Source organism: Anomalospiza imberbis, chromosome 3 (genome assembly GCF_031753505.1).
Source record: "Anomalospiza imberbis isolate Cuckoo-Finch-1a 21T00152 chromosome 3, ASM3175350v1, whole genome shotgun sequence".
Classification (NCBI taxonomy): Eukaryota; Metazoa; Chordata; class Aves; order Passeriformes; family Viduidae; genus Anomalospiza; species Anomalospiza imberbis.
The window spans coordinates 701,775-720,375 of record NC_089683.1 but is presented as its reverse complement, the minus strand read 5'-3'; the positions used below and the strand labels follow the sequence as shown (position 1 = coordinate 720,375).

The 18,601-nt window shown below is 54.0% G+C and overlaps 1 protein-coding gene across 2 annotated transcripts in view; it reads left to right on the top strand.

Annotated features, from left to right (window-relative positions):
• The window catches only part of ASXL2 (ASXL transcriptional regulator 2), a 112,763-nt gene that overhangs the window by 27,590 nt on the left and 66,572 nt on the right, over positions 1–18,601 (top strand). For both annotated transcript variants that reach the window (XM_068183093.1, XM_068183094.1), the window contains exon 2: positions 9,543–9,625. In XM_068183093.1, the coding sequence (XP_068039194.1) occupies positions 9,543–9,625 (83 nt within the window). The remainder of the gene's footprint in view (positions 1–9,542; positions 9,626–18,601) is intronic.

The following is an 18,601-nucleotide window of genomic DNA, read 5'->3' as shown; positions in this document are numbered from 1 at the left end:
CTGGGGCTCCATTCCCATCCCTGGAGCTCCAGTCCTTTCCTCAGCTCCATTCCCTTCCCTGGAGCTCCATTCCCTTCCCTGGAGCTCCATTCCCTTCCCTGGAGCTTCATTCCCTTCCCTTGGGCTCCATTCCCTTCCCTGGAGTCCCATTCCCATCACTTGGGCTCCATTCCCTTCCCTGTGACTCCATTCCCATCCCTGGGGCTCCATTCCCTTCCCAGCTCCCTCAGCCCCTCCTGGGGCTCCGTTCCCTTCCCAGCTCCCCCAGCCCCTCCTGGGGCTCCATTCCCTTCCCAGCTCCCCCAGCCCCTCCTGGGGCTCCATTCCCTTCCCAGCTCCCTCAGCCCCTCCTGGGGCTCCATTCCCTTCCCAGCTCCCCCAGCCTCTCCTGGGGCTCCGTTCCTTTCCCTGGACACGCTCCAGCCCCTCCAGGTCTCTCCTGGCAGGAGGGTCCCAGTCCAGGGGACGGGCACTGTCCTGGCCCTGCTGCCACCCCAGAGCTGGCACAGCCCCGGGGCCTCTTGGCCAATTCCCTGTGCCTTGTGCTGAGCAGTGGCACTGGCTGGGCTTTGGGACAGAGCCTGGCACCTTTGGCAGCTCTGTTCCTCTGGGTCAGGAGTGTTTGGGCAGCTGGCAGTGTTTGTGTCACAGCGAGCTGCCACCAGCACGTCACACAGCAGTGGTGGCACCAGCTCCATGCGCGTCCTGTGTCCAGTGGGCCTTGGCTGTCATAAATGCTCCCCCGATGCCTTAAGTTTGAGCTTTCATATTTTGCGGACTCTGCACTACATTAGTACATAACTCTGAGCTCCATAGAAAGTGTCAGCAGCTCTCCTCACAGCTCAGTCAGAGAGAACGGTCCTTTTCCAGCCCCAGAACCAAGGACGCCGCTGCAGCTTCAGCCCAAAATTGTAAAAACAGCAAATTGAGGAGAGCAACCTGGGAGGAGGGGACTGCATAACCTGGAGCTGGAATTGGACAATTAACCCCAGTATGGAAACGGGCCAAAACTTAGAAAAGTGGGAAAACTCCTGACCTGTTGTCCATCTTGGGTGTAGCCACAGCCAGGCTCTGGTACTGCCCAAGGTGCATCCTTTGAGGCCTTTTAATAAATCCCTGCTTTATTCTTTAGCTCTGTCCAGCTCTGTTCTGGGTGGCCTCTCAAGGCACCACCCCCGCGGCGCTGGGGTTTGTCAGTGCTTTCCAAGACCTCACCCGTGCTCACTGGGGCTCCTCTCAGAGCTCCAGCACCTTCCAGGCCCGTTCTCCTCCCCACCCCTGTCCTCCCTGCTGGCTGGGACCTGCTTGTCCCCCTCACTGCCTCCAGCAGCAAGCTCAGACTCGTGGTGGAAATGTTTTCCTTCAGGGTTGAGAGGACACTTGTAGGAATTTAAAAAGGTAAAAGACTTTAGAAAGTGCAAAAAGGGCCCAGAAAGTAGACATAAAGCTAAGAAAAGCTGGGGAATTTCTAAACCTTGTCATGGGAAAGCTAGGAAGTTAAGAACCAAGTGAACACATTGGTATTTATTATAAGGAACAAGAAAGAACAAGAACTTAGTGATAGTTCAGTATGTGAAAAGTCCTAGATATACGCTTTGCAAAGATAGAAGAACTTTCCATCTTAACTAATGAATTACTGTGTATTGTTTGAGGTTCATAGAAGTAATTTTGTTAATGTTAAATCCACGTGGGTCCTTTTCTAATTGGTTAGAGTGTAATGGCTTTACACCTTTTCTTTTACGCTGTTGGTTCAAAGAATACGTAGAAAAAGGCTTTGCACGGGCTGCCATCTGGTCTGTGACCTGTGTTTGCATGGATGCTGTTATTTCCCCGTGTCTCTTGCTTTTTGCTTGTTTGATACAGGCAGATGATAAACCCTAAGTCTGCAGCCAGTCAGGGTCCGTCCCGTTTGTGAGACACGCGCCGATCCAACAACACTCACTGTGGGAGCTGGTGGAAGGGCGGCTTTTCCTTGGGGAATTCCTGAGTCCTTACATTCTGTTCCGAAGTTGGGAAGTGCCAGTGGGCAGCACGGCCAGAGCAGGAGGGATCCTCTGGGCTCTGCTGCAGTGGGAAGCAGAAAGTGGACTTTGGGTTCAGCAAAACCAGAATTAAAAGGGGTTGGAAGAATCGGTGAGGTGGGGAAAGCCCTCCAAGCCCAACCAAGGTGTAAAGTGAGGAAATGGATTTTCTCCTGGCGATCCTGGTCTTTTTTGGAACCAGAAACCAGGGTCAGCAGGGGTTGGAACGAGGTGATTTTAAGGTCCCTTCCAGCCCCAACCATTCTGTGACTCCTGGACCAGGACAGTGTTCAGGATGCTCGGTGATGAGTGAGGAAACAGGTAATTGTTGTGGGGAGAGCTCCACTGGCACAGGGTGCCCTGAGCAGCTGTGGCTGCCCCTGGCACTGCCCAAGGCTGTTGCTATTGGACACAAAATGAGTACACAGAGGCTTGGAAAGTTTAAAAGAGAAAAGATCTAGTTTTATTCAAACATCTGGTATTTATAGAATTCTAAAGGTGACTGTGGATTGGAGGATGGAATTACTACTTCTCCAGCCACACCGGTCTAAAGATTAATTATTCGTTTCCCTTTACTTACAGAGAAATACGTAAATTATTTTATTTATACATGAAATTGTGTGGGAACTCTGCCTATCAGGTTAGAAGAAGTTTAAAGAGGTTTAAAGAAGGTTAAAGAAGTTTTATGAGAACTTTAAAACTTTCAAAAGAACTGTAAAAGAAAACGTCACACTTTTAAAAATCAGGGCAACACAAGGCCAGGCTGGACATCGGCTTGGAGCAGCCTGGGACAGTGGCAGGTGATCCTGCCATGGCAGGGGTGGAATGGGATGAGCTTTAGTCTCCCTTCCCACCCAAACCATGCCAGGATTAATGCTTTTTGTTGACAATGAGCTGAGTTTCCTCTCGGACTCTGTCCTGTTGCACAGTAGGATTTTATTTATTTACACACAGTGGCTAAAAACGACTCTGGTGAAAGATCTGGCGTGGGATTAAAAGGGCAGAGGAGAGGGGAGAAGGTACTTCAGGTGTATCAGTTCTTTACAGGTGTACCTGTATTGTTGAGAGTCTCTGCAATCCTAATTCCCGGTTCTTCTGGAGCAGCCTGTCGGGCAGCACGGAGGCAGCTGGGGCTGTGAACTGCTTGGTTTATCTCAGGAGGCTGAGAGCTGCTGTGAAACATTTCCTGAAGAGCAGGGCTGAGGCTCTTATCAGGGCACTGCACTGATCTGGGGCTGGGACCTGCTCTGGCTGTCCCCAGGGCTGGGCTTGCCCAGCACAAGGAGCTTTGATGCTGGGCTAGCAGAGCCTCAGCGAGCCAGGACAGCAGCTGGGGTAGCCACAGACCCATGATGGAGGGTGGGAAAGGCCTCCAGGATCAGGGAGTGCAGCCTAGTGCTGGGGTCTGTGCCTTGTGCTCTGAGATTGGTGTGCTTTGGGGGTTCTGGGATCATCCTGTGTGCTTTGGGGGTTCTGGGATCCAGCTGTGTGCTTTGGGGGTTCTGGGATCCACGTGTGTGCTTTGGGGGTTCTGGGATCATCCTGTGTGCTTTGGGGGTTCTGGGATCCACGTGTGTGCTTTGGGGGTTCTGGGATCCACCTGTGTGCTTTGGGGGTTCTGGGATCATCCTGTGTGCTTTGGGGGTTCTGGGATCCAGCTGTGTGCTTTGGGGGTTCTGGGATCCACGTGTGTGCTTTGGGGGTTCTGGGATCCACGTGTGTGCTTTGGGGGTTCTGGGATCCAGCTGTGTGCTTTGGGGGTTCTGGGATCCACGTGTGTGCTTTGGAGGTTCTGGGATTTACCTGTGTGCTTTGGGGGTTCTGGGATCCATGTGTGTGCTTTGGGGGTTCTGGGATCCACCTGACTTTTGGAAACACATCCTGAGTCCATCATGGGGGACACTCAGGGCAAGAGAGGCCAGGAGGGGCTGGACCGTGTCCAGGGAAGGGAATGGAGCCCCAGGAGGGGCTGAGGGAGCTGGGAAGGGAATGGAGCCCCAGGAGGGGCTGGGGGAGCTGGGAAGGGAATGGAGCCCCAGGAGGGGCTGGGGGAGCTGGGAAGGGAATGGAGCCCCAGGAGGGGCTGGGGGAGCTGGGAAGGGGCTCAGCCTGGAGAAAAGGAGGCTCAGGGGGACCTTGTGGCTCTGCACAACTCCTGACAGGAGGGGACAGCCAGGGGGGGTCGGGCTCTGCTGCCAGGGAACAGGGACAGGACAAGGGGAAATGGCCTCAGGCTGGGCAGGGTAGGCTCAGGGTGGACAGCAGCAGGAATTTCTCCCTGGAAAGGGTGCTCAGGCCTTGGCAGGGGCTGCCCAGGGAGGTTTGGAGTGCCCATCCCTGGAGGGACTTAAAAGCCCTGTGGATGTGACACTTGGGGACATGGGCCAGTGCTGGGGGATGGGTTGCACTTGGTGATCTCCAAAGGCTTTTCCAATCTAAAGGAGTCTGTGGTTCTAGGAATCTCCTGGAGGGCAGAGCCACCTGGCAGAGCTGGTTGAAGCTCCCCAGCGACCCTCCCAGAGCAGCCGAGCAGGGTTTGCAGGGAGCCAGGCAGGGGTGGCAGGAGGGCACGCCTGTGCAGCCTCACCCTGCTGGGCTCAGGCCCAGGACAGAGCCCTGTGGGCATGGAAGGGTTACCTGGGAGAGGTGCAGGGACAGAGGTGGAGCAGCTCTGCCCTGGCTGAGGTTCCCTGGGGGTGCCTGGTAACAAGTTAATCAGTTGTGGTCCTGCTGCTGCTCCGGGCTGAGCACGCATGTCCAGGGAGGGAAAGTTGGGATGACACAGTGCCCAGGAGGAAAATGCCCGGTCAGAGTTTGGTGTGGTGGAAGTGGCCCTGAGTTCCCTGTGCATGGACTCTCAGCACTGCTTCGCTCCTCTCCTGATTTCACCACCTGCACTGAAAAGGTGAAACCACAGATGGAAATGGAGGTGTCCTTCATGTCTGGGCTGCCAGCTTTGGGTGCAGCTCCAGGCCGGTGGCACAGGGTGAGCTGTGTCCTGGGCAGAGCACAGCTCAGGGGGTGATGGAAACCAAAACCTGCACTGGCCTGGCTGAGATCACTCTGCAAACAGCCCAGCTCTGGATCCTTCTGCTGTGGGGTTACAGCAGAGCTGGGATGAGCTGGGATGAGCCCCCGAGGCTGTGGCAGTGCCAACAAATCCCGCTCACATCTTCCAGAGCAGCTGGGGCTGCCCTGGATCCCTGGCAGTGCCCAAGGCCAGGCTGGACAGGGATTCCAGCCTGGGATGCTGGAAGGTGTCCCTGCCGTGGCAGGGGTGGCACTGGATGGGCTTTAGGGTCCCTTCCCACCCAAACCATTCCGTGGTGGGAAGTGGTGACAGTGGAAAATGGTGACACTGGGACAGTGGGAAATGGTGACAGTGGGACAGTGGGAAATGGTGACATGGGGATGGTGGTGACAATGGGAAATGGTGACATTGGGACAATGGGTAATGGTGACAATGGGACGATGGTGACAATGGGAAATGGTGACATTGGGACAATGGGAAATGGTGGCATTGGGACAATGGTGACAGTGGTGATAATGTGAAATGGTGACAGTGGTGACAATGGCAAATGGTGGCATTGGGACAATGGTGACAGTGGTGATAATGTGAAATGGTGACAGTGGTGACAGTGGGAAATGGTGACATTGGGACAGTGGTGACAATGTTGGCAATGGGATGTGGTGGTATTGGGACAGAGGTGACAATGGGAAATGGTGACATTGCGACAGTTTTGTGAAAGGCTTTAACATCACTTGAGAAGAGATTTTCCAGGATGGGGCCATCAGCTGAAGCCTCCAGAGCTGCAGATGGAGCTGAAAGTAGGGATTTGTTCTGGGAGCAGGGAGGTGCTGCAGCTCTGCAGGGCCTGGCAGAGCTTTTCCAGGAGAGCTGGCTGGGATAACCTGCTGTTCCCCGAGCTGCTGCAGCTCCTGGCAGAGCCTCTCCAGGAGAGCTGGCTGGGATAACCTGCTGTTCCCTGAGCTGCTGCAGCTCCTGGCAGAGCCTCTCCAGGAGAGCTGCCAGGGATAACCTGCTGTTCCCTGAGCTGCTGCAGCTCCTGGCAGAGCCTCTCCAGGAGAGCTGGCTGGGATAACCTGCTGTTCCCCGAGCTGCTGCAGCTCCTGGCAGAGCCTCTCCAGGAGAGCTGGCTGGGATAACCTGCTGTTCCCTGAGCTGCTGCAGCTCCTGGCAGAGCCTCTCCAGGAGAGCTGGCTGGGATAACCTGCTGTTCCCCGAGCTGCTGCAGCTCCTGGCAGAGCCTCTCCAGGAGAGCTGGCTGGGATAACCTGCTGTTCCCTGAGCTGCTGCAGCTCCTGGCAGAGCTTTTCCAGGAGAGCTGGCTGGGATAACCTGCTGTTCCCTGAGCTGCTGCAGCTCCTGGCAGAGCTTTTCCAGGAGAGCTGGCTGGGATAACCTGCTGTTCCCCGAGCTGCTGCAGCTCCTGGCAGAGCCTTTCCAGGAGAGCTGGCTGGGATAACCTGCTGTTCCCTGAGCTGCTGCAGGGCCTGGCAGAGCCTCTCCAGGAGAGCTGGCCGGGATAACCTGCTGTTCCCTGAGCTGCTGCAGCTCCTGGCAGAGCCTCTCCAGGAGAGCTGGCTGGGATAACCTGCTGTTCCCTGAGCTGCTGCAGCTCCTGGCAGAGCTTTTCCAGGAGAGCTGGCTGGGATAACCTGCTGTTCCCTGAGCTGCTGCAGCTCCTGGCAGAGCCTCTCCAGGAGAGCTGGCTGGGATAACCTGCTGTTCCCTGAGCTGCTGCAGCTCCTGGCAGAGCCTCTCCAGGAGAGCTGGCTGGGATAACCTGCTGTTCCCTGAGCTGCTGCAGCTCCTGGCAGAGCCTCTCCAGGAGAGCTGGCTGGGATAACCTGCTGTTCCCTGAGCTGCTGCAGCTCCTGGCAGAGCCTCTCCAGGAGAGCTGGCCGGGATAACCTGCTGTTCCCCGAGCTGCTGCAGCTCCTGACAGAGCCTCTCCAGGAGAACTGGCTGGGATAACCTGCTGTTCCCTGAGCTGCTGCAGGGCCTGGCAGAGCCTCTCCAGGAGAGCTGGCTGGGATAACCTGCTGTTCCCTGAGCTGCTGCAGCTCCTGGCAGAGCCTCTCCAGGAGAGCTGGCTGGGATAACCTGCTGTTCCCTGAGCTGCTGCAGCTCCTGGCAGAGCCTCTCCAGGAGAGCTGGCTGGGATAACCTGCTGTTCCCTGAGCTGCTGCAGCTCCTGGCAGAGCCTCTCCAGGAGAGCTGGCCGGGATAACCTGCTGTTCCCCGAGCTGCTGCAGCTCCTGACAGAGCCTCTCCAGGAGAACTGGCTGGGATAACCTGCTGTTCCCTGAGCTGCTGCAGGGCCTGGCAGAGCCTCTCCAGGAGAGCTGGCTGGGATAACCTGCTGTTCCCTGAGCTGCTGCAGCTCCTGGCAGAGCCTCTCCAGGAGAGCTGGCTGGGATAACCTGCTGTTCCCTGAGCTGCTGCAGGGCCTGGCAGAGCTTTTCCAGGAGAGCTGGCTGGGATAACCTGCTGTTCCCCAAGCTGCTGCAGGGCCTGGCAGAGCCTCTCCAGGAGAGCTGGCTGGGATAACCTGCTGTTCCCTGAGCTGCTGCAGCTCCTGGCAGAGCTTTTCCAGGAGAGCTGGCTGGGATAACCTGCTGTTCCCTGAGCTGCTGCAGCTCCTGGCAGAGCTTTTCCAGGAGAGCTGGCTGGGATAACCTGCTGTTCCCTGAGCTGCTGCAGCTCCTGGCAGAGCTTTTCCAGGAGAGCTGGCTGGGATAACCTGCTGTTCCCTGAGGCAATGAGGGCCAGGTCCTGGAGGGCTGTGGGTTCTGCTCCAGGGAGGAATGGGAACTGCTCCTCTCCTCCTGCAGAGTCGCCCTGGGCTTTGCGCTGAGCACTCTGGGCTGAGCCTAAGTCAAAGCCTAAGCCTGGTTTTGATGTGCTAGGCTGGGGTCAGAAGCTGATGATGAAGAGGGAAATGAGGCATTTCCTGCCCATGCCCCTCCCCAGCACAAATATGGCCTGAAATATCCCAGTGACGTGTGGTGAGTGGCATCTGCCAGCTGCAGCCTGCAGCAGCTCCCTGCAGCTGCACTTCTGCCTTCTGCCCCTTGGGAGGGGGCTCAGGGAGCCCAGGAGCTGGGGCAGGGCTGGCACTGCGGCACTTCAACAAAAAAGCCGTTTTTGTGGGCCAGACTTGGGAACTTTGTGTGTGCAGAGGGTTTCAAGCAGCCCCTTCTTGGAGCTGTGGATGCTGAGAATTCTGTGCTGGCAGACTGTGACCCCAGGAGAGCACTGCATGTGTCCTGAGGCCCTGGAGAAGCTTCCAGAACTGACTGAGAGCACTGGGATTACGGGTGTGGAGTTGGTTAGGAGTGTGTGATGTCACAGGGTGGAAAACTGAGAGTTTGGGGTTTTAGAATGCAGTAATATTTAGAGAACTATAATGGAGGTTTTAGGGCAGTGGCTGCTCCTTCTTCTTCACCTTCTCCTCCACGGGTTTGGGTGGTATTTTGTAACTGGACAAAAAAGACTTTGAGGGATCAGTTATTGGGTTAAAAGTGAAAATAATTTAGGTGTCATTTCTTAACTGGATAGTTTAGCCTTAAAAGACCCTGTACCAAGAGCCAGTTGGCCATTTTGTGCCTTGGTAGTGAAGAACTGCAGAACTCACTGCTGTGAGACTGTAATTATTTTTTATCAATAAAAAATAATAAACACCTGAGTCTGAACACAAACTATCATCTCAAATACCTTCAATCCCAACCTCAACAGAGGCAGAAAAAAAACCCCAAAACCCAACATTTACTGGTGCCCCCTGTGAGGACACCTGTTGAGGTCGGGACCTCCCTGAAAAAACAGAAATAAGGTACAGCTGTGAGCTTAAAGGAGCACCCCAGCAGTGTCAAAACCCATTTTCCTTCAGCTTTTCAGCAACACTGCTGAAAGTGTGTCAGCAGAAGGATTTGGGGTTTTGGAAGTGTGGCTGAGGTACTGGGCAGTTCCTGCAGCGTTCCCAGTGCAGTTCCTGCCTGGGGAGCTAAAGGAGCTTTTCATTCTGCAGGAAGTGCTGTCTGAGGAAATAAAATGGGAATTGCATTGAGGAAAGTCATTTAGCCAACCTCTGGAACCTCTCTGCTCCTGCAGGGGCTGCTGGGGAGGTGTGGAGGGTCTGTAGTTCTCCCTGGGTTGTGTCCTTGCAGAAGTGCGAGCCATGAAATGGAGGTTTTGGTGCAGCTGGATGGAAATTCAGACTGCAGAGGAATAACTGCCATGAAATGGAGGTTTTGGTGCAGCTGGATGGAAATTCAGAATGCAAAGGAATAACTGCCATGAAATGGAGGTTTTGGTGCAGCTGGATGGAAATTCAGACTGCAGAGGAATAACTGCCATGAAATGGAGGTTTTGGTGCAGCTGGATGGAAATTCAGACTGCAGAGGAATAACTGCCATGAAATGGAGGTTTTGGTGCAGCTGGATGGAAGTTCAGAATGTAAAGGAATAACTTCCTCTCGATCTGCTCTTTCTTGCCAGGTCCTGGAGAAATATCCCAACACACCCATGAGCCATAAGGAGATCCTTCAAGTTATCCAGAAAGAAGGACTTAAGGAAATCAGGTGAGTTGAGTAAAGCAGGAAAACCCATTGATGCTGTGGTTCCAGCTTGGTGTAGTTTGCTGCTAACCCCCAGCTCCTGAGGAGTTTTGGGGCTGAAATAGTTCAGGTTTGGAGTCTGGGTCCTGTTTCCAAACAGCTCCCAAGTGCTTTTCCCCACTGAGCTGGGTAAGGTCATCCCTGATTCCCAGGTGTGCAGGACTTGGCTGCAGCTCCTTTAGAGGATAACCCAGCCCTGGTCAGGGGCTTCAGGGACTGAAGGAAACGTAACAAAATTTGATTTCTGCTTCAAAAAAATAAGTGAATGGTCAGTTTGACCTAAGAGTTACCCAGGGAGTAACAGAGAAGCCCGAGTTGAAGATTCTTATCTAGAAAACTGGATTCCTGGTGCTGTTCTCCCTTGTGTTACCTGCAGGGATGTGTGGTTATTCCTTAGGGGCACTCCTGGCCCCTGGAGCAGCCTGGTGGGACGCTGGGCAGAGCAGAGCCAGCTCCATGAAACCCCTGTGGTCTGGGCATGGAGCAGCTCAGAGCAGCTCCTGAGCTGCTCAGCTGGATTCCAGAGCCCTGGAATCCTGGTGGGAATCGGCTCTCCCAGGGATCAGCGAGGAGCAGTAATCCATGTGAAGTGCAAAGCATTTCTTCGGTTTTCTGAGAGCAAAGAAAAAGAGAGGGGCGTAAAGAGGATGGGCTGGGCTTGCTTATCTATTTTGGAATTAAGCAGCCATCCTAAATTTGCCTTCCTTGTGTTTTCCACTCCCCTTTGGCAGCTGGATGCAGCAATCCTTCTGCTTTGCAGGAAATAGTCAGGGGCCACTGCAGGAGCTGTGCTGTCCCACTGGAGCTGGGGAGGGCCCAGGGCTGTTAGCTCTGGGAAATGTGGGATTTATCCATCACAGGAACCCCAAAGGAGCTCATTCAGCTCCTGGGGAGTGACCAGAGGGAGGGAGGGGCAGCTGCAGTTCTGTACTAGGCAGGGTTAAACTAGGCAGGCAGGGTTAAACTAGGCAGACAGGGTTAAACTAGGCAGGCAGGGTTAAACTAGACAGACAGGGTTAAACTAGACAGGCAGGGTTAAACTAGACAGGCAGGGTTAAACTAGGCAGGCAGTGTTAAACTAGACAGGCAGGGTTAAACTAGACAGGCAGGGTTAAACTAGACAGACAGGGTTAAACTAGACAGGGTTAAACTAGAGAGGCAGGGTTAAACTAGGCAGGCAGGGTTAAACTAGGCAGACAGGGTTAAACTAGACAGACAGGGTTAAACTAGACAGGGTTAAACTAGAGAGGCAGGGTTAAACTAGGCAGGCAGGGTTAAACTAGGCAGACAGGGTTAAACTAGACAGGGTTAAACTAGACAGGGTTAAACTAGACAGGCAGGGTTAAACTAGGCAGACAGGGTTAAACTAGGCAGACAGGGTTAAACTAGACAGGCAGGGTTAAACTAGACAGACAGGGTTAAACTAGGCAGGCAGGGTTAAACTAGGCAGACAGGGTTAAACTAGACAGGCAGTGTTAAACTAGACAGGGTTAAACTAGACAGACAGTGTTAAAGTAGGCAGACAGGGTTAAACTAGACAGGGTTAAACTAGACAGGCAGGGTTAAACTAGGCAGACAGGGTTAAACTAGGCAGGCAGGGTTAAACTAGACAGGCAGTGTTAAACTAGACCGACAGGGTTAAACTAGGCAGTGTTAAACTAGACAGACAGTGTTAAAGTAGGCAGACAGGGTTAAACTAGACAGGCCGGCTTAAACTAGGCAGGGTTAAACTAGACAGGGTTAAACTAGGCAAACAGGGTTAAACTAGGCAGTGTTAAACTAGACAGTGTTAAACTAGGCAGTGTTAAATTAGACAGGCAGTGTTAAACTAGGCAGACATGGTTAAACTAGACAGGCAGTGTTAAACTAGACAGGGTTAAACTAGACAGGCAGTGTTAAACTAGATAGACAGTGTTAAACTAAACAGGGTTAAACTAGACAGGCAGGGTTAAACTAGACAGGGTTAAACAGGCAGCGTTAAACTAGACAAACAGGGTTAAACTAGGCAGGCAGTGTTAAACTAGGCAGTGTTAAACTAGGCAGTGTTAAACTAGACAGACAGGGTTAAACTAGGCAGGGTTAAACTAGACAGGGTTAAACTAAATAGTGTTAATCCAAATTCACCAGCTGCAGCTCAGTCAGCCTGAGGGCACTGGTCAGCCTGGAGATGGACTGGTGAGACTGGAGCTCACTGGTCAGCCTGGAGATGGACTGGTCAGACTGGAGATGGACTGGTCAGCCTGGAGATGGACTGGTCAGACTGGAGGGGCACTGGTCAGACTGGAGATGGACTGGTCAGACTGGAGATGGACTGGTCAGACTGGAGCTCACTGGTCAGCCTGGAGGGGCACTGGTCAGATTGGAGATGGACTGGACAGACTGGAGATGGACTGGTCAGACTGGATGGGCACTGGTCAGCCTGGAGATGGACTGGTCAGACTGGAGCTCACTGGTCAGACTGGAGATGGACTGGTCAGCCTGGAGATGGACTGGTCAGACTGGAGGGGCACTGGTCAGACTGGAGATGGACTGGTCAGACTGGAGATGGACTGGTCAGACTGGAGGGGCACTGGTCAGCCTGGAGATGGACTGGTCAGACTGGAGGGGCACTGGTCAGACTGGAGATGGACTGGTCAGACTGGAGCTCACTGGTCAGCCTGGAGATGGACTGGTCAGCCTGGAGATGGACTGGTCAGCCTGGAGCTCACTGGTCAGACTGGAGATGGACTGGTCAGACTGGAGGGGCACTGGTCAGATTGGAGATGGACTGGTCAGACTGGAGATGGACTGGTCAGACTGGAGATGGACTGGTCAGACTGGAGCTCACTGGTCAGCCTGGAGGGGCACTGGTCAGATTGGAGATGGACTGGTCAGACTGGAGATGGACTGGTCAGACTGGAGATGGACTGGTCAGACTGGAGCTCACGGGTCAGCCTGGAGATGGACTGGTCAGCCTGGAGATGGACTGGTCAGCCTGGAGATGGACTGGTCAGACTGGAGATGGACTGGTCAGACTGGAGATGGACTGGTCAGCCTGGAGCTCACTGGTCAGACTGGAGATGGACTGGTCAGACTGGAGATGGACTGGTCAGCCTGGAGATGGACTGGTCAGCCTGGAGCTCACTGGTCAGACTGGAGGGGTACTGGTCAGCCTGGAGATGGACTGGTCAGCCTGGAGATGGACTGGTCAGACTGGAGATGGACTGGTCAGCCTGGAGATGGACTGGTCAGACTGGAGCTCACTGGTCAGCCTGGAGCTCACTGGTCAGACTGGAGATGGACTGGTCAGACTGGAGATGGACTGGTCAGACTGGAGGGGCACTGGTCAGCCTGGAGCTCACTGGTCAGACTGGAGATGGACTGGTCAGACTGGAGATGGACTGGTCAGCCTGGAGATGGACTGGTCAGCCTGGAGCTCACTGGTCAGACTGGAGGGGTACTGGTCAGCCTGGAGATGGACTGGTCAGCCTGGAGGGGCACTGGTCAGCCTGGAGATGGACTGGTCAGCCTGGAGCTCACTGGTCAGACTGGAGGGGTACTGGTCAGCCTGCTGGCAGAGCACAAGGGCAGCAAACACTCAGCACTGACCCTGATGAAGCTTTTTACCAAAATGCCGTGGTTTTGGGGCAGAGCCCCGGGCAGGAGCCCGGGTGGGACCCAGGAGATCCCGTCTGTGCCTGCTCAGGGCAGATTTTGGACAAACAGCCAAGAAAAGCAGAACAGAATTGCAGCTGTGCCTTTCATCCCTCTCACCCTCCTCCTTGTAGAGCTGATCTCAGCTGAGCTCAGCTCTGGGAGTTGTTTCCTCTCTGAAGGAGCTGCCTTGAGCAGCAGGATCTCCAGTCCCAAAGGTGTTAGGGGGAGCAGCCAGGTGGCAAACTCCAATTTCAGCTCTTCCCCTTGGCCACACTGGGATGCTGGGCAGGGACCTTTGCTTTTCAATATTGCTTTGATACAATATATAAAAATTTATATAAAAATATATATTTATGTATAAATATATATTTGGTATATTTAACTTGTATAAATATAAATTATATTTTAAAATATATTTTTATTTATATAAATAAATATATTTATAACCTATATTTGAAATACAAAAATATCTATTTAGGTATCTATTTAGACAGACATTATTTTGGTGCAATAAGGCTTTCTTTAGGTTAAAAGCTGAAGGATGGTCACATTTGAAGCAATTAAATTGCAGTCAGGGCCAGGATTTGTGCTGAGTTGGGCTTCTGGTCCTGCACAGCCCGTGACAAGATAGGCTCGACACAAAGCAGCTTTTATGAAAGGAGAATTCCTGCCAGGGGGGAATAAAAGCTGCCAGGTGAGCACGTGGGCGTTCTGGGCGAGCCTCTGGCAGTGGCTGAGGGGCTGGGAGTCTGTCCCCGGTGCAGCTGGCTTTTAAACACGCCCAAGTGCGGATTTTTCTGGGAGCAGAGCGTTCCCACAAAGCTCCTCACTCCTAAGGCCTGCCGGCTGTGACTTTGGGCTGTGTTTGTTGTGGGTCGGAGCTGCCCAGCTCCCAGCTGGGAGGGGATGAGTTAACATCACCTTTCTCAGCAGCCTTCTGGAAATCCCAGCGAGGGGATGGGGAGCCCAGCTGGGCTTCTTTTCCTGTTCTCCAGGGCAGTCCCTCCCCTGGGATGATCCCTGGGCAGGAGCTGCTGCTGGGGGAGAGCTCAGAGGGCTTGGAAGCACCAGGTGTGGTGTGGAGGGTTTGGAATTGCAGTGGGATGTGGAAGGAAATCAGGACTGGGGGGTTTCTGCCACGTGCAGGACAATCTGGGGGGGTTTGGACGAGAGCAGGGCTTTCCCAAGATTGTTCTGTAGCAGTGCAGGGCCCAGGGGGATCCTGGCTGACCTCAGCTGTAATTAGGATTTTACCCTGCTACTTCAGGGGATTTTAGTGGTGACATTTGTGAGGGTGAGCCCAGGACTCGGAGGAGTTGAGTTCCTCACGCATCCAAAACTCCCATTTTTTGTGTGATCTGTCGCCCCCTTCTCCCAGCTGGCCTGCTGGGACAGGCTGCCCTGCTCCAGGACCTGCCCCACATCCCAGATGTGTGCCCTGGGGGAGCCTGGCACTGCCAGGGGGGGACAGGGCTGGAGCAGCAGCCAGCTGGGGATGTTCCCTGCCATGGATGCCTGGCATTGATGGGATAATGGGCACTGAGGCAGCAACAGGGAATCACTTCTGTCTGGTGAGGAGTCACTTCCAAAATCAGAAATCTCAATTTGTTCTTGGGTTTCCTTGGTCTCCCTAGGTGTGTTAAGATCAGTGTAAGAGCATCTGGTGGAAATGAGCTTTTTGGAAGGTATCTCTGCTGGCTTTTCCTCTCAAAAGCCAGTAATACTCAATTTTTCCCTTGGATTTTATGTAGAGCACCATCCTGGGAGCCTCTGGCTAAGCACAGGAGCTGCTTTTGCCCAAATAATGGTTAAACAGGGAGATAAAATAATCTGACTCCATCTCTGAAATGAGAGCAGACATCTTGCTCTGGCTGCTTCACTTCAAATATCCACGGAATTTCTGCCATAAACCAAAACAGACCCTTGAACCATTTTTTGAAAGGGGAAAAAAGGCACAGGAACCAAATTTCCCTTTTCACTGGTGGAGTTTGGAACAGAGAGGGAATGGGAGAATCCCAGGGTGGGTTGGGTGGGAAGGGGCCTTAAATCCCACCCTGCCGTGGCAGGGACACCTGCCACTGTCCCAGTGTCCAGCCTGGCCTTGGGCACTGCCAGGGATGCAGGGGCAGCCCCAGCTGCTCTGGGCACCCTGTGCCAGGGCACAACAATTCCTAATTCCCAAGATCCCGTCCATCCCTGCCCTCTGGCAGTGGGAGCCATTCCCTGGGTCCTGGGAGGTCTGATTACGTTTTTTTTTTTTTCTTTCTGACCCAGAGATGGGGCAGCTGAGAGGTGTTTCAAAAACTTTCATTTTCAGTCTCATGTGAATGGTGAGACAGTACAGATGTTAAAATTCACACCATTGCAATCGGGAGTCAGCTATTTCCTAATTAAAATATACTATAAGCATTTCTTTTCTACAAAGAAATTTGTAAAATTTTTGTACAATTTTTTTTTTTTACATTTTTACATTACTTTTTTGCATTTTCTTTTTTACATCCTTTAAAACTTATTTCTGTTTCCATTTCTCTCTCAACAATATCTACCCTATTCCATAACATTTCTAAATCAACGTTTCTTACCTCAAAATTTATATACCAATGCACACTGTACAAACCTTCTGTCATGTTTTAAACATTTCCCGTGCTGGCAGACGCTGAGATCTGGTCCCGGGGGTTGGATATTGCTCACGTTGGGTGTCTGGGGTGGGACGGGGACACCCAGACATTCCTCCCTAAGGAATCACCAGCCTGGCTCCCCTCGGATCCCCCTGAGTGAGGTCCTTGGAACGTGGGGCTGGTGAAATGTCCATGAAAACCCTCTTGGGGTTTTCCTGTGCAGCATCTCCTGCTCACAGCTGGGCTTCTGTGCCTCTTCCAGGGGAAAGGGGGATTTGCTGGGGGCATTTTCCTTGTGGGATGGTTCAGGGTTTGTCTCCGAGCTCCTCGGGGTTGGGGCTGCAGCAGGGAGGGCTCCAGGGAGTCCCTGCAGCTCCCAGTGGGGTTTGGCTGACTCTGGAGCACCTGGAGCTGCTGGAGAGAGCCCAGAGGAGCTGCTCCTGGGCTGGAGCCAGGCTGGGAGAGCTGGGGCTGCTCACCTGGAGAGGAGAAGGATCCAGGGAGAGCTCAGAGCCCCTGGCAGGGCCTGGAGGGGCTCCAGGAGAGCTGCAGAGGGACTGGGGACAAGGGATGACTTCTGCAGCACTCAGTGCCTGTGCAGAGCGCAGAGATGAGTTGGTAGAATCCATAGTTAATAAATGTAGGGCAAAATGTTGGTTTGAAATGTAGTAGTTCAGCAAGAGCGTTGCCACAGAAAGGTTGGGTTGCTGCCACTGTCAGGGAGGATTAAATACAGTTATTGTGTGTAGGGGAAACCCATCAGGTTTCCCTGTGCATTTCCCTCTTCCAAAGGTGTGAAATCCGTAACTGAGAGGATGTTCCCCTTCTCTCACCCCAGCCCAGCCTGGTTGTAGCAGTTTTTGCTGTTTCCCCAGGATAAAATTGCAGAGAAATTTTCACTGTTGCATGGAGAAGTGTGGGCTGGAACCCTCTGTAGGTGAGGAACCTCAGAGCTTGGCTCTCCCTCCTGGAAAACACCAGAGCTGAGGCCCCAAAAAATCCCTCACTTTGGGGTTTCTCTTCAGTACAAGCTGGCTTGTGGTTCTGTAGCACAGAGAGGATCCCAAAACCACTTAAATTTTAACCCCAAAAGCCTCAGAGGGAGGAGCCTCTCTGTTGATTCCTGCTCTGGGATCAGGAGCTGCCGGGTCCCATTCCCTGGGGATGAGCAGGAGCTGTGGGCACCAGTGCTGTGCTCCTGGGGCTGCTGCCTGCCCCTGGAACCCACAGGTGGAAAGGCTGGAAAGGGATTTTGTTCCCAGCCAGGACTCACCACATCCCAGTCTCTGATGTTCCTGCAGCTCAGGTCTGGTCGTGGCGACAGACCTTCAATTAAAGCTGTTAATTAGTCAGCTTCAGCGTGTTCTGAGAGCTTTGTGGTGTCCTCCAGACTGATCCCCATCCCCAGGTTTCTCCTGGGCCCTCAGTGCTCCAGGTGTGGCTCCTGAACTGCATCTCCCCGTGACCCTGCACCCACTGCTGCTCTGGGGGCACTCCAGGAACCCCCAAATCCTGGTGTGCAGGCAAAGATCCCCCTCGGGGTGCTGCTGTGGCAGGGCTGGTGCAGAGTGAGGCACTGAGGTGCCCTGGGCTGTGGGGAACACTCCAGATGGACACTGGTTTCCATTCTTGGGGAGCCCACGGGGTCAGGAAGCTCCTGCTCCATTAAACCGGGAGTTTGGGGTGCAGTGCTGAGCTGGGAGTAGTGCAGAGGGGGGATAAGGGGTGAGTAGCTTCCTACTCCAAGGTGTTCCCACAATGGGCACATCCCCAGGGCCCACCTGGCTTCCATGAAGGTCACTCCCAGGTGAGGGTGGCAGCGAAGGTTCCACCCTGGAGCTGGGCTGGAGGCACCTGGCAGGTCCTGGCAGGGCTGGAGGCACCTGGCAGGTCCTGGCAGGACAGGAGCTGGGCTGGAGGCACCTGGCAGGTGTGTCCTCCCTCCCCTGGGATCCCAACCCCCGGGATGTGGTTGTGCTGGAAGGGGGGAGGGGGGTGTGCGTTGATGAGTCCATTGTTTTGTGAAGTTGTTTAAAGGGGTCTTTCTCTCCTTTTTTTGGGCTGCACTCCACCTGCAGAAGGTAAGACCAGACCCAGCACTGCTCGTGTCCAGCTCCTCTCCTAACACCACCCTGCCATTCCCTAATCCAGAGCCTGCTCCTGCCCTGCTCCTGGGAGTAACCCCGGAGTAACGCTGCGCTCCCTGTGCCTCCAGCTGGGAACCCCTGGGCTTGGGAGCTCCTTCCTGGCCGTGTCCCTGTCCCTGCTGCCTGTGTGGGGCTGGGTTTGCATGTGGGCTTTGTGCTGCTTGTGGGGTGCTGCATGTTGGGGAATGTCACCTGGCAGAGGAGCTGCTTCCCTAACCCTGCCCGTGTCCTGCTCCTGGCACTGCCAGCCTGGCTCTGGGGGAGGCTGCACCCCTCAGCAAAGAGCTCCTGGCTCACAGGAGAGGGGGGGAAAGGGAGCAAAAACTGGGAAATGCTCCCCTGAGAGCCTGTGGCAGCTGGATCTGGGTGGTGAGGTGGGAAATGGTTCCTGGGGATGGCTTTGTCTGGAGCTTCCCTCGATGCCTTGGGAAGGCTGAGCTGGAACAGAGGCTGGACAGAGCTAAAGGATAAAGCAGGGATTTATTCAAAGGATCTCCTCCATGGATCCACCTTGGGCAGCACCAGAGCCCAGCCAGGGC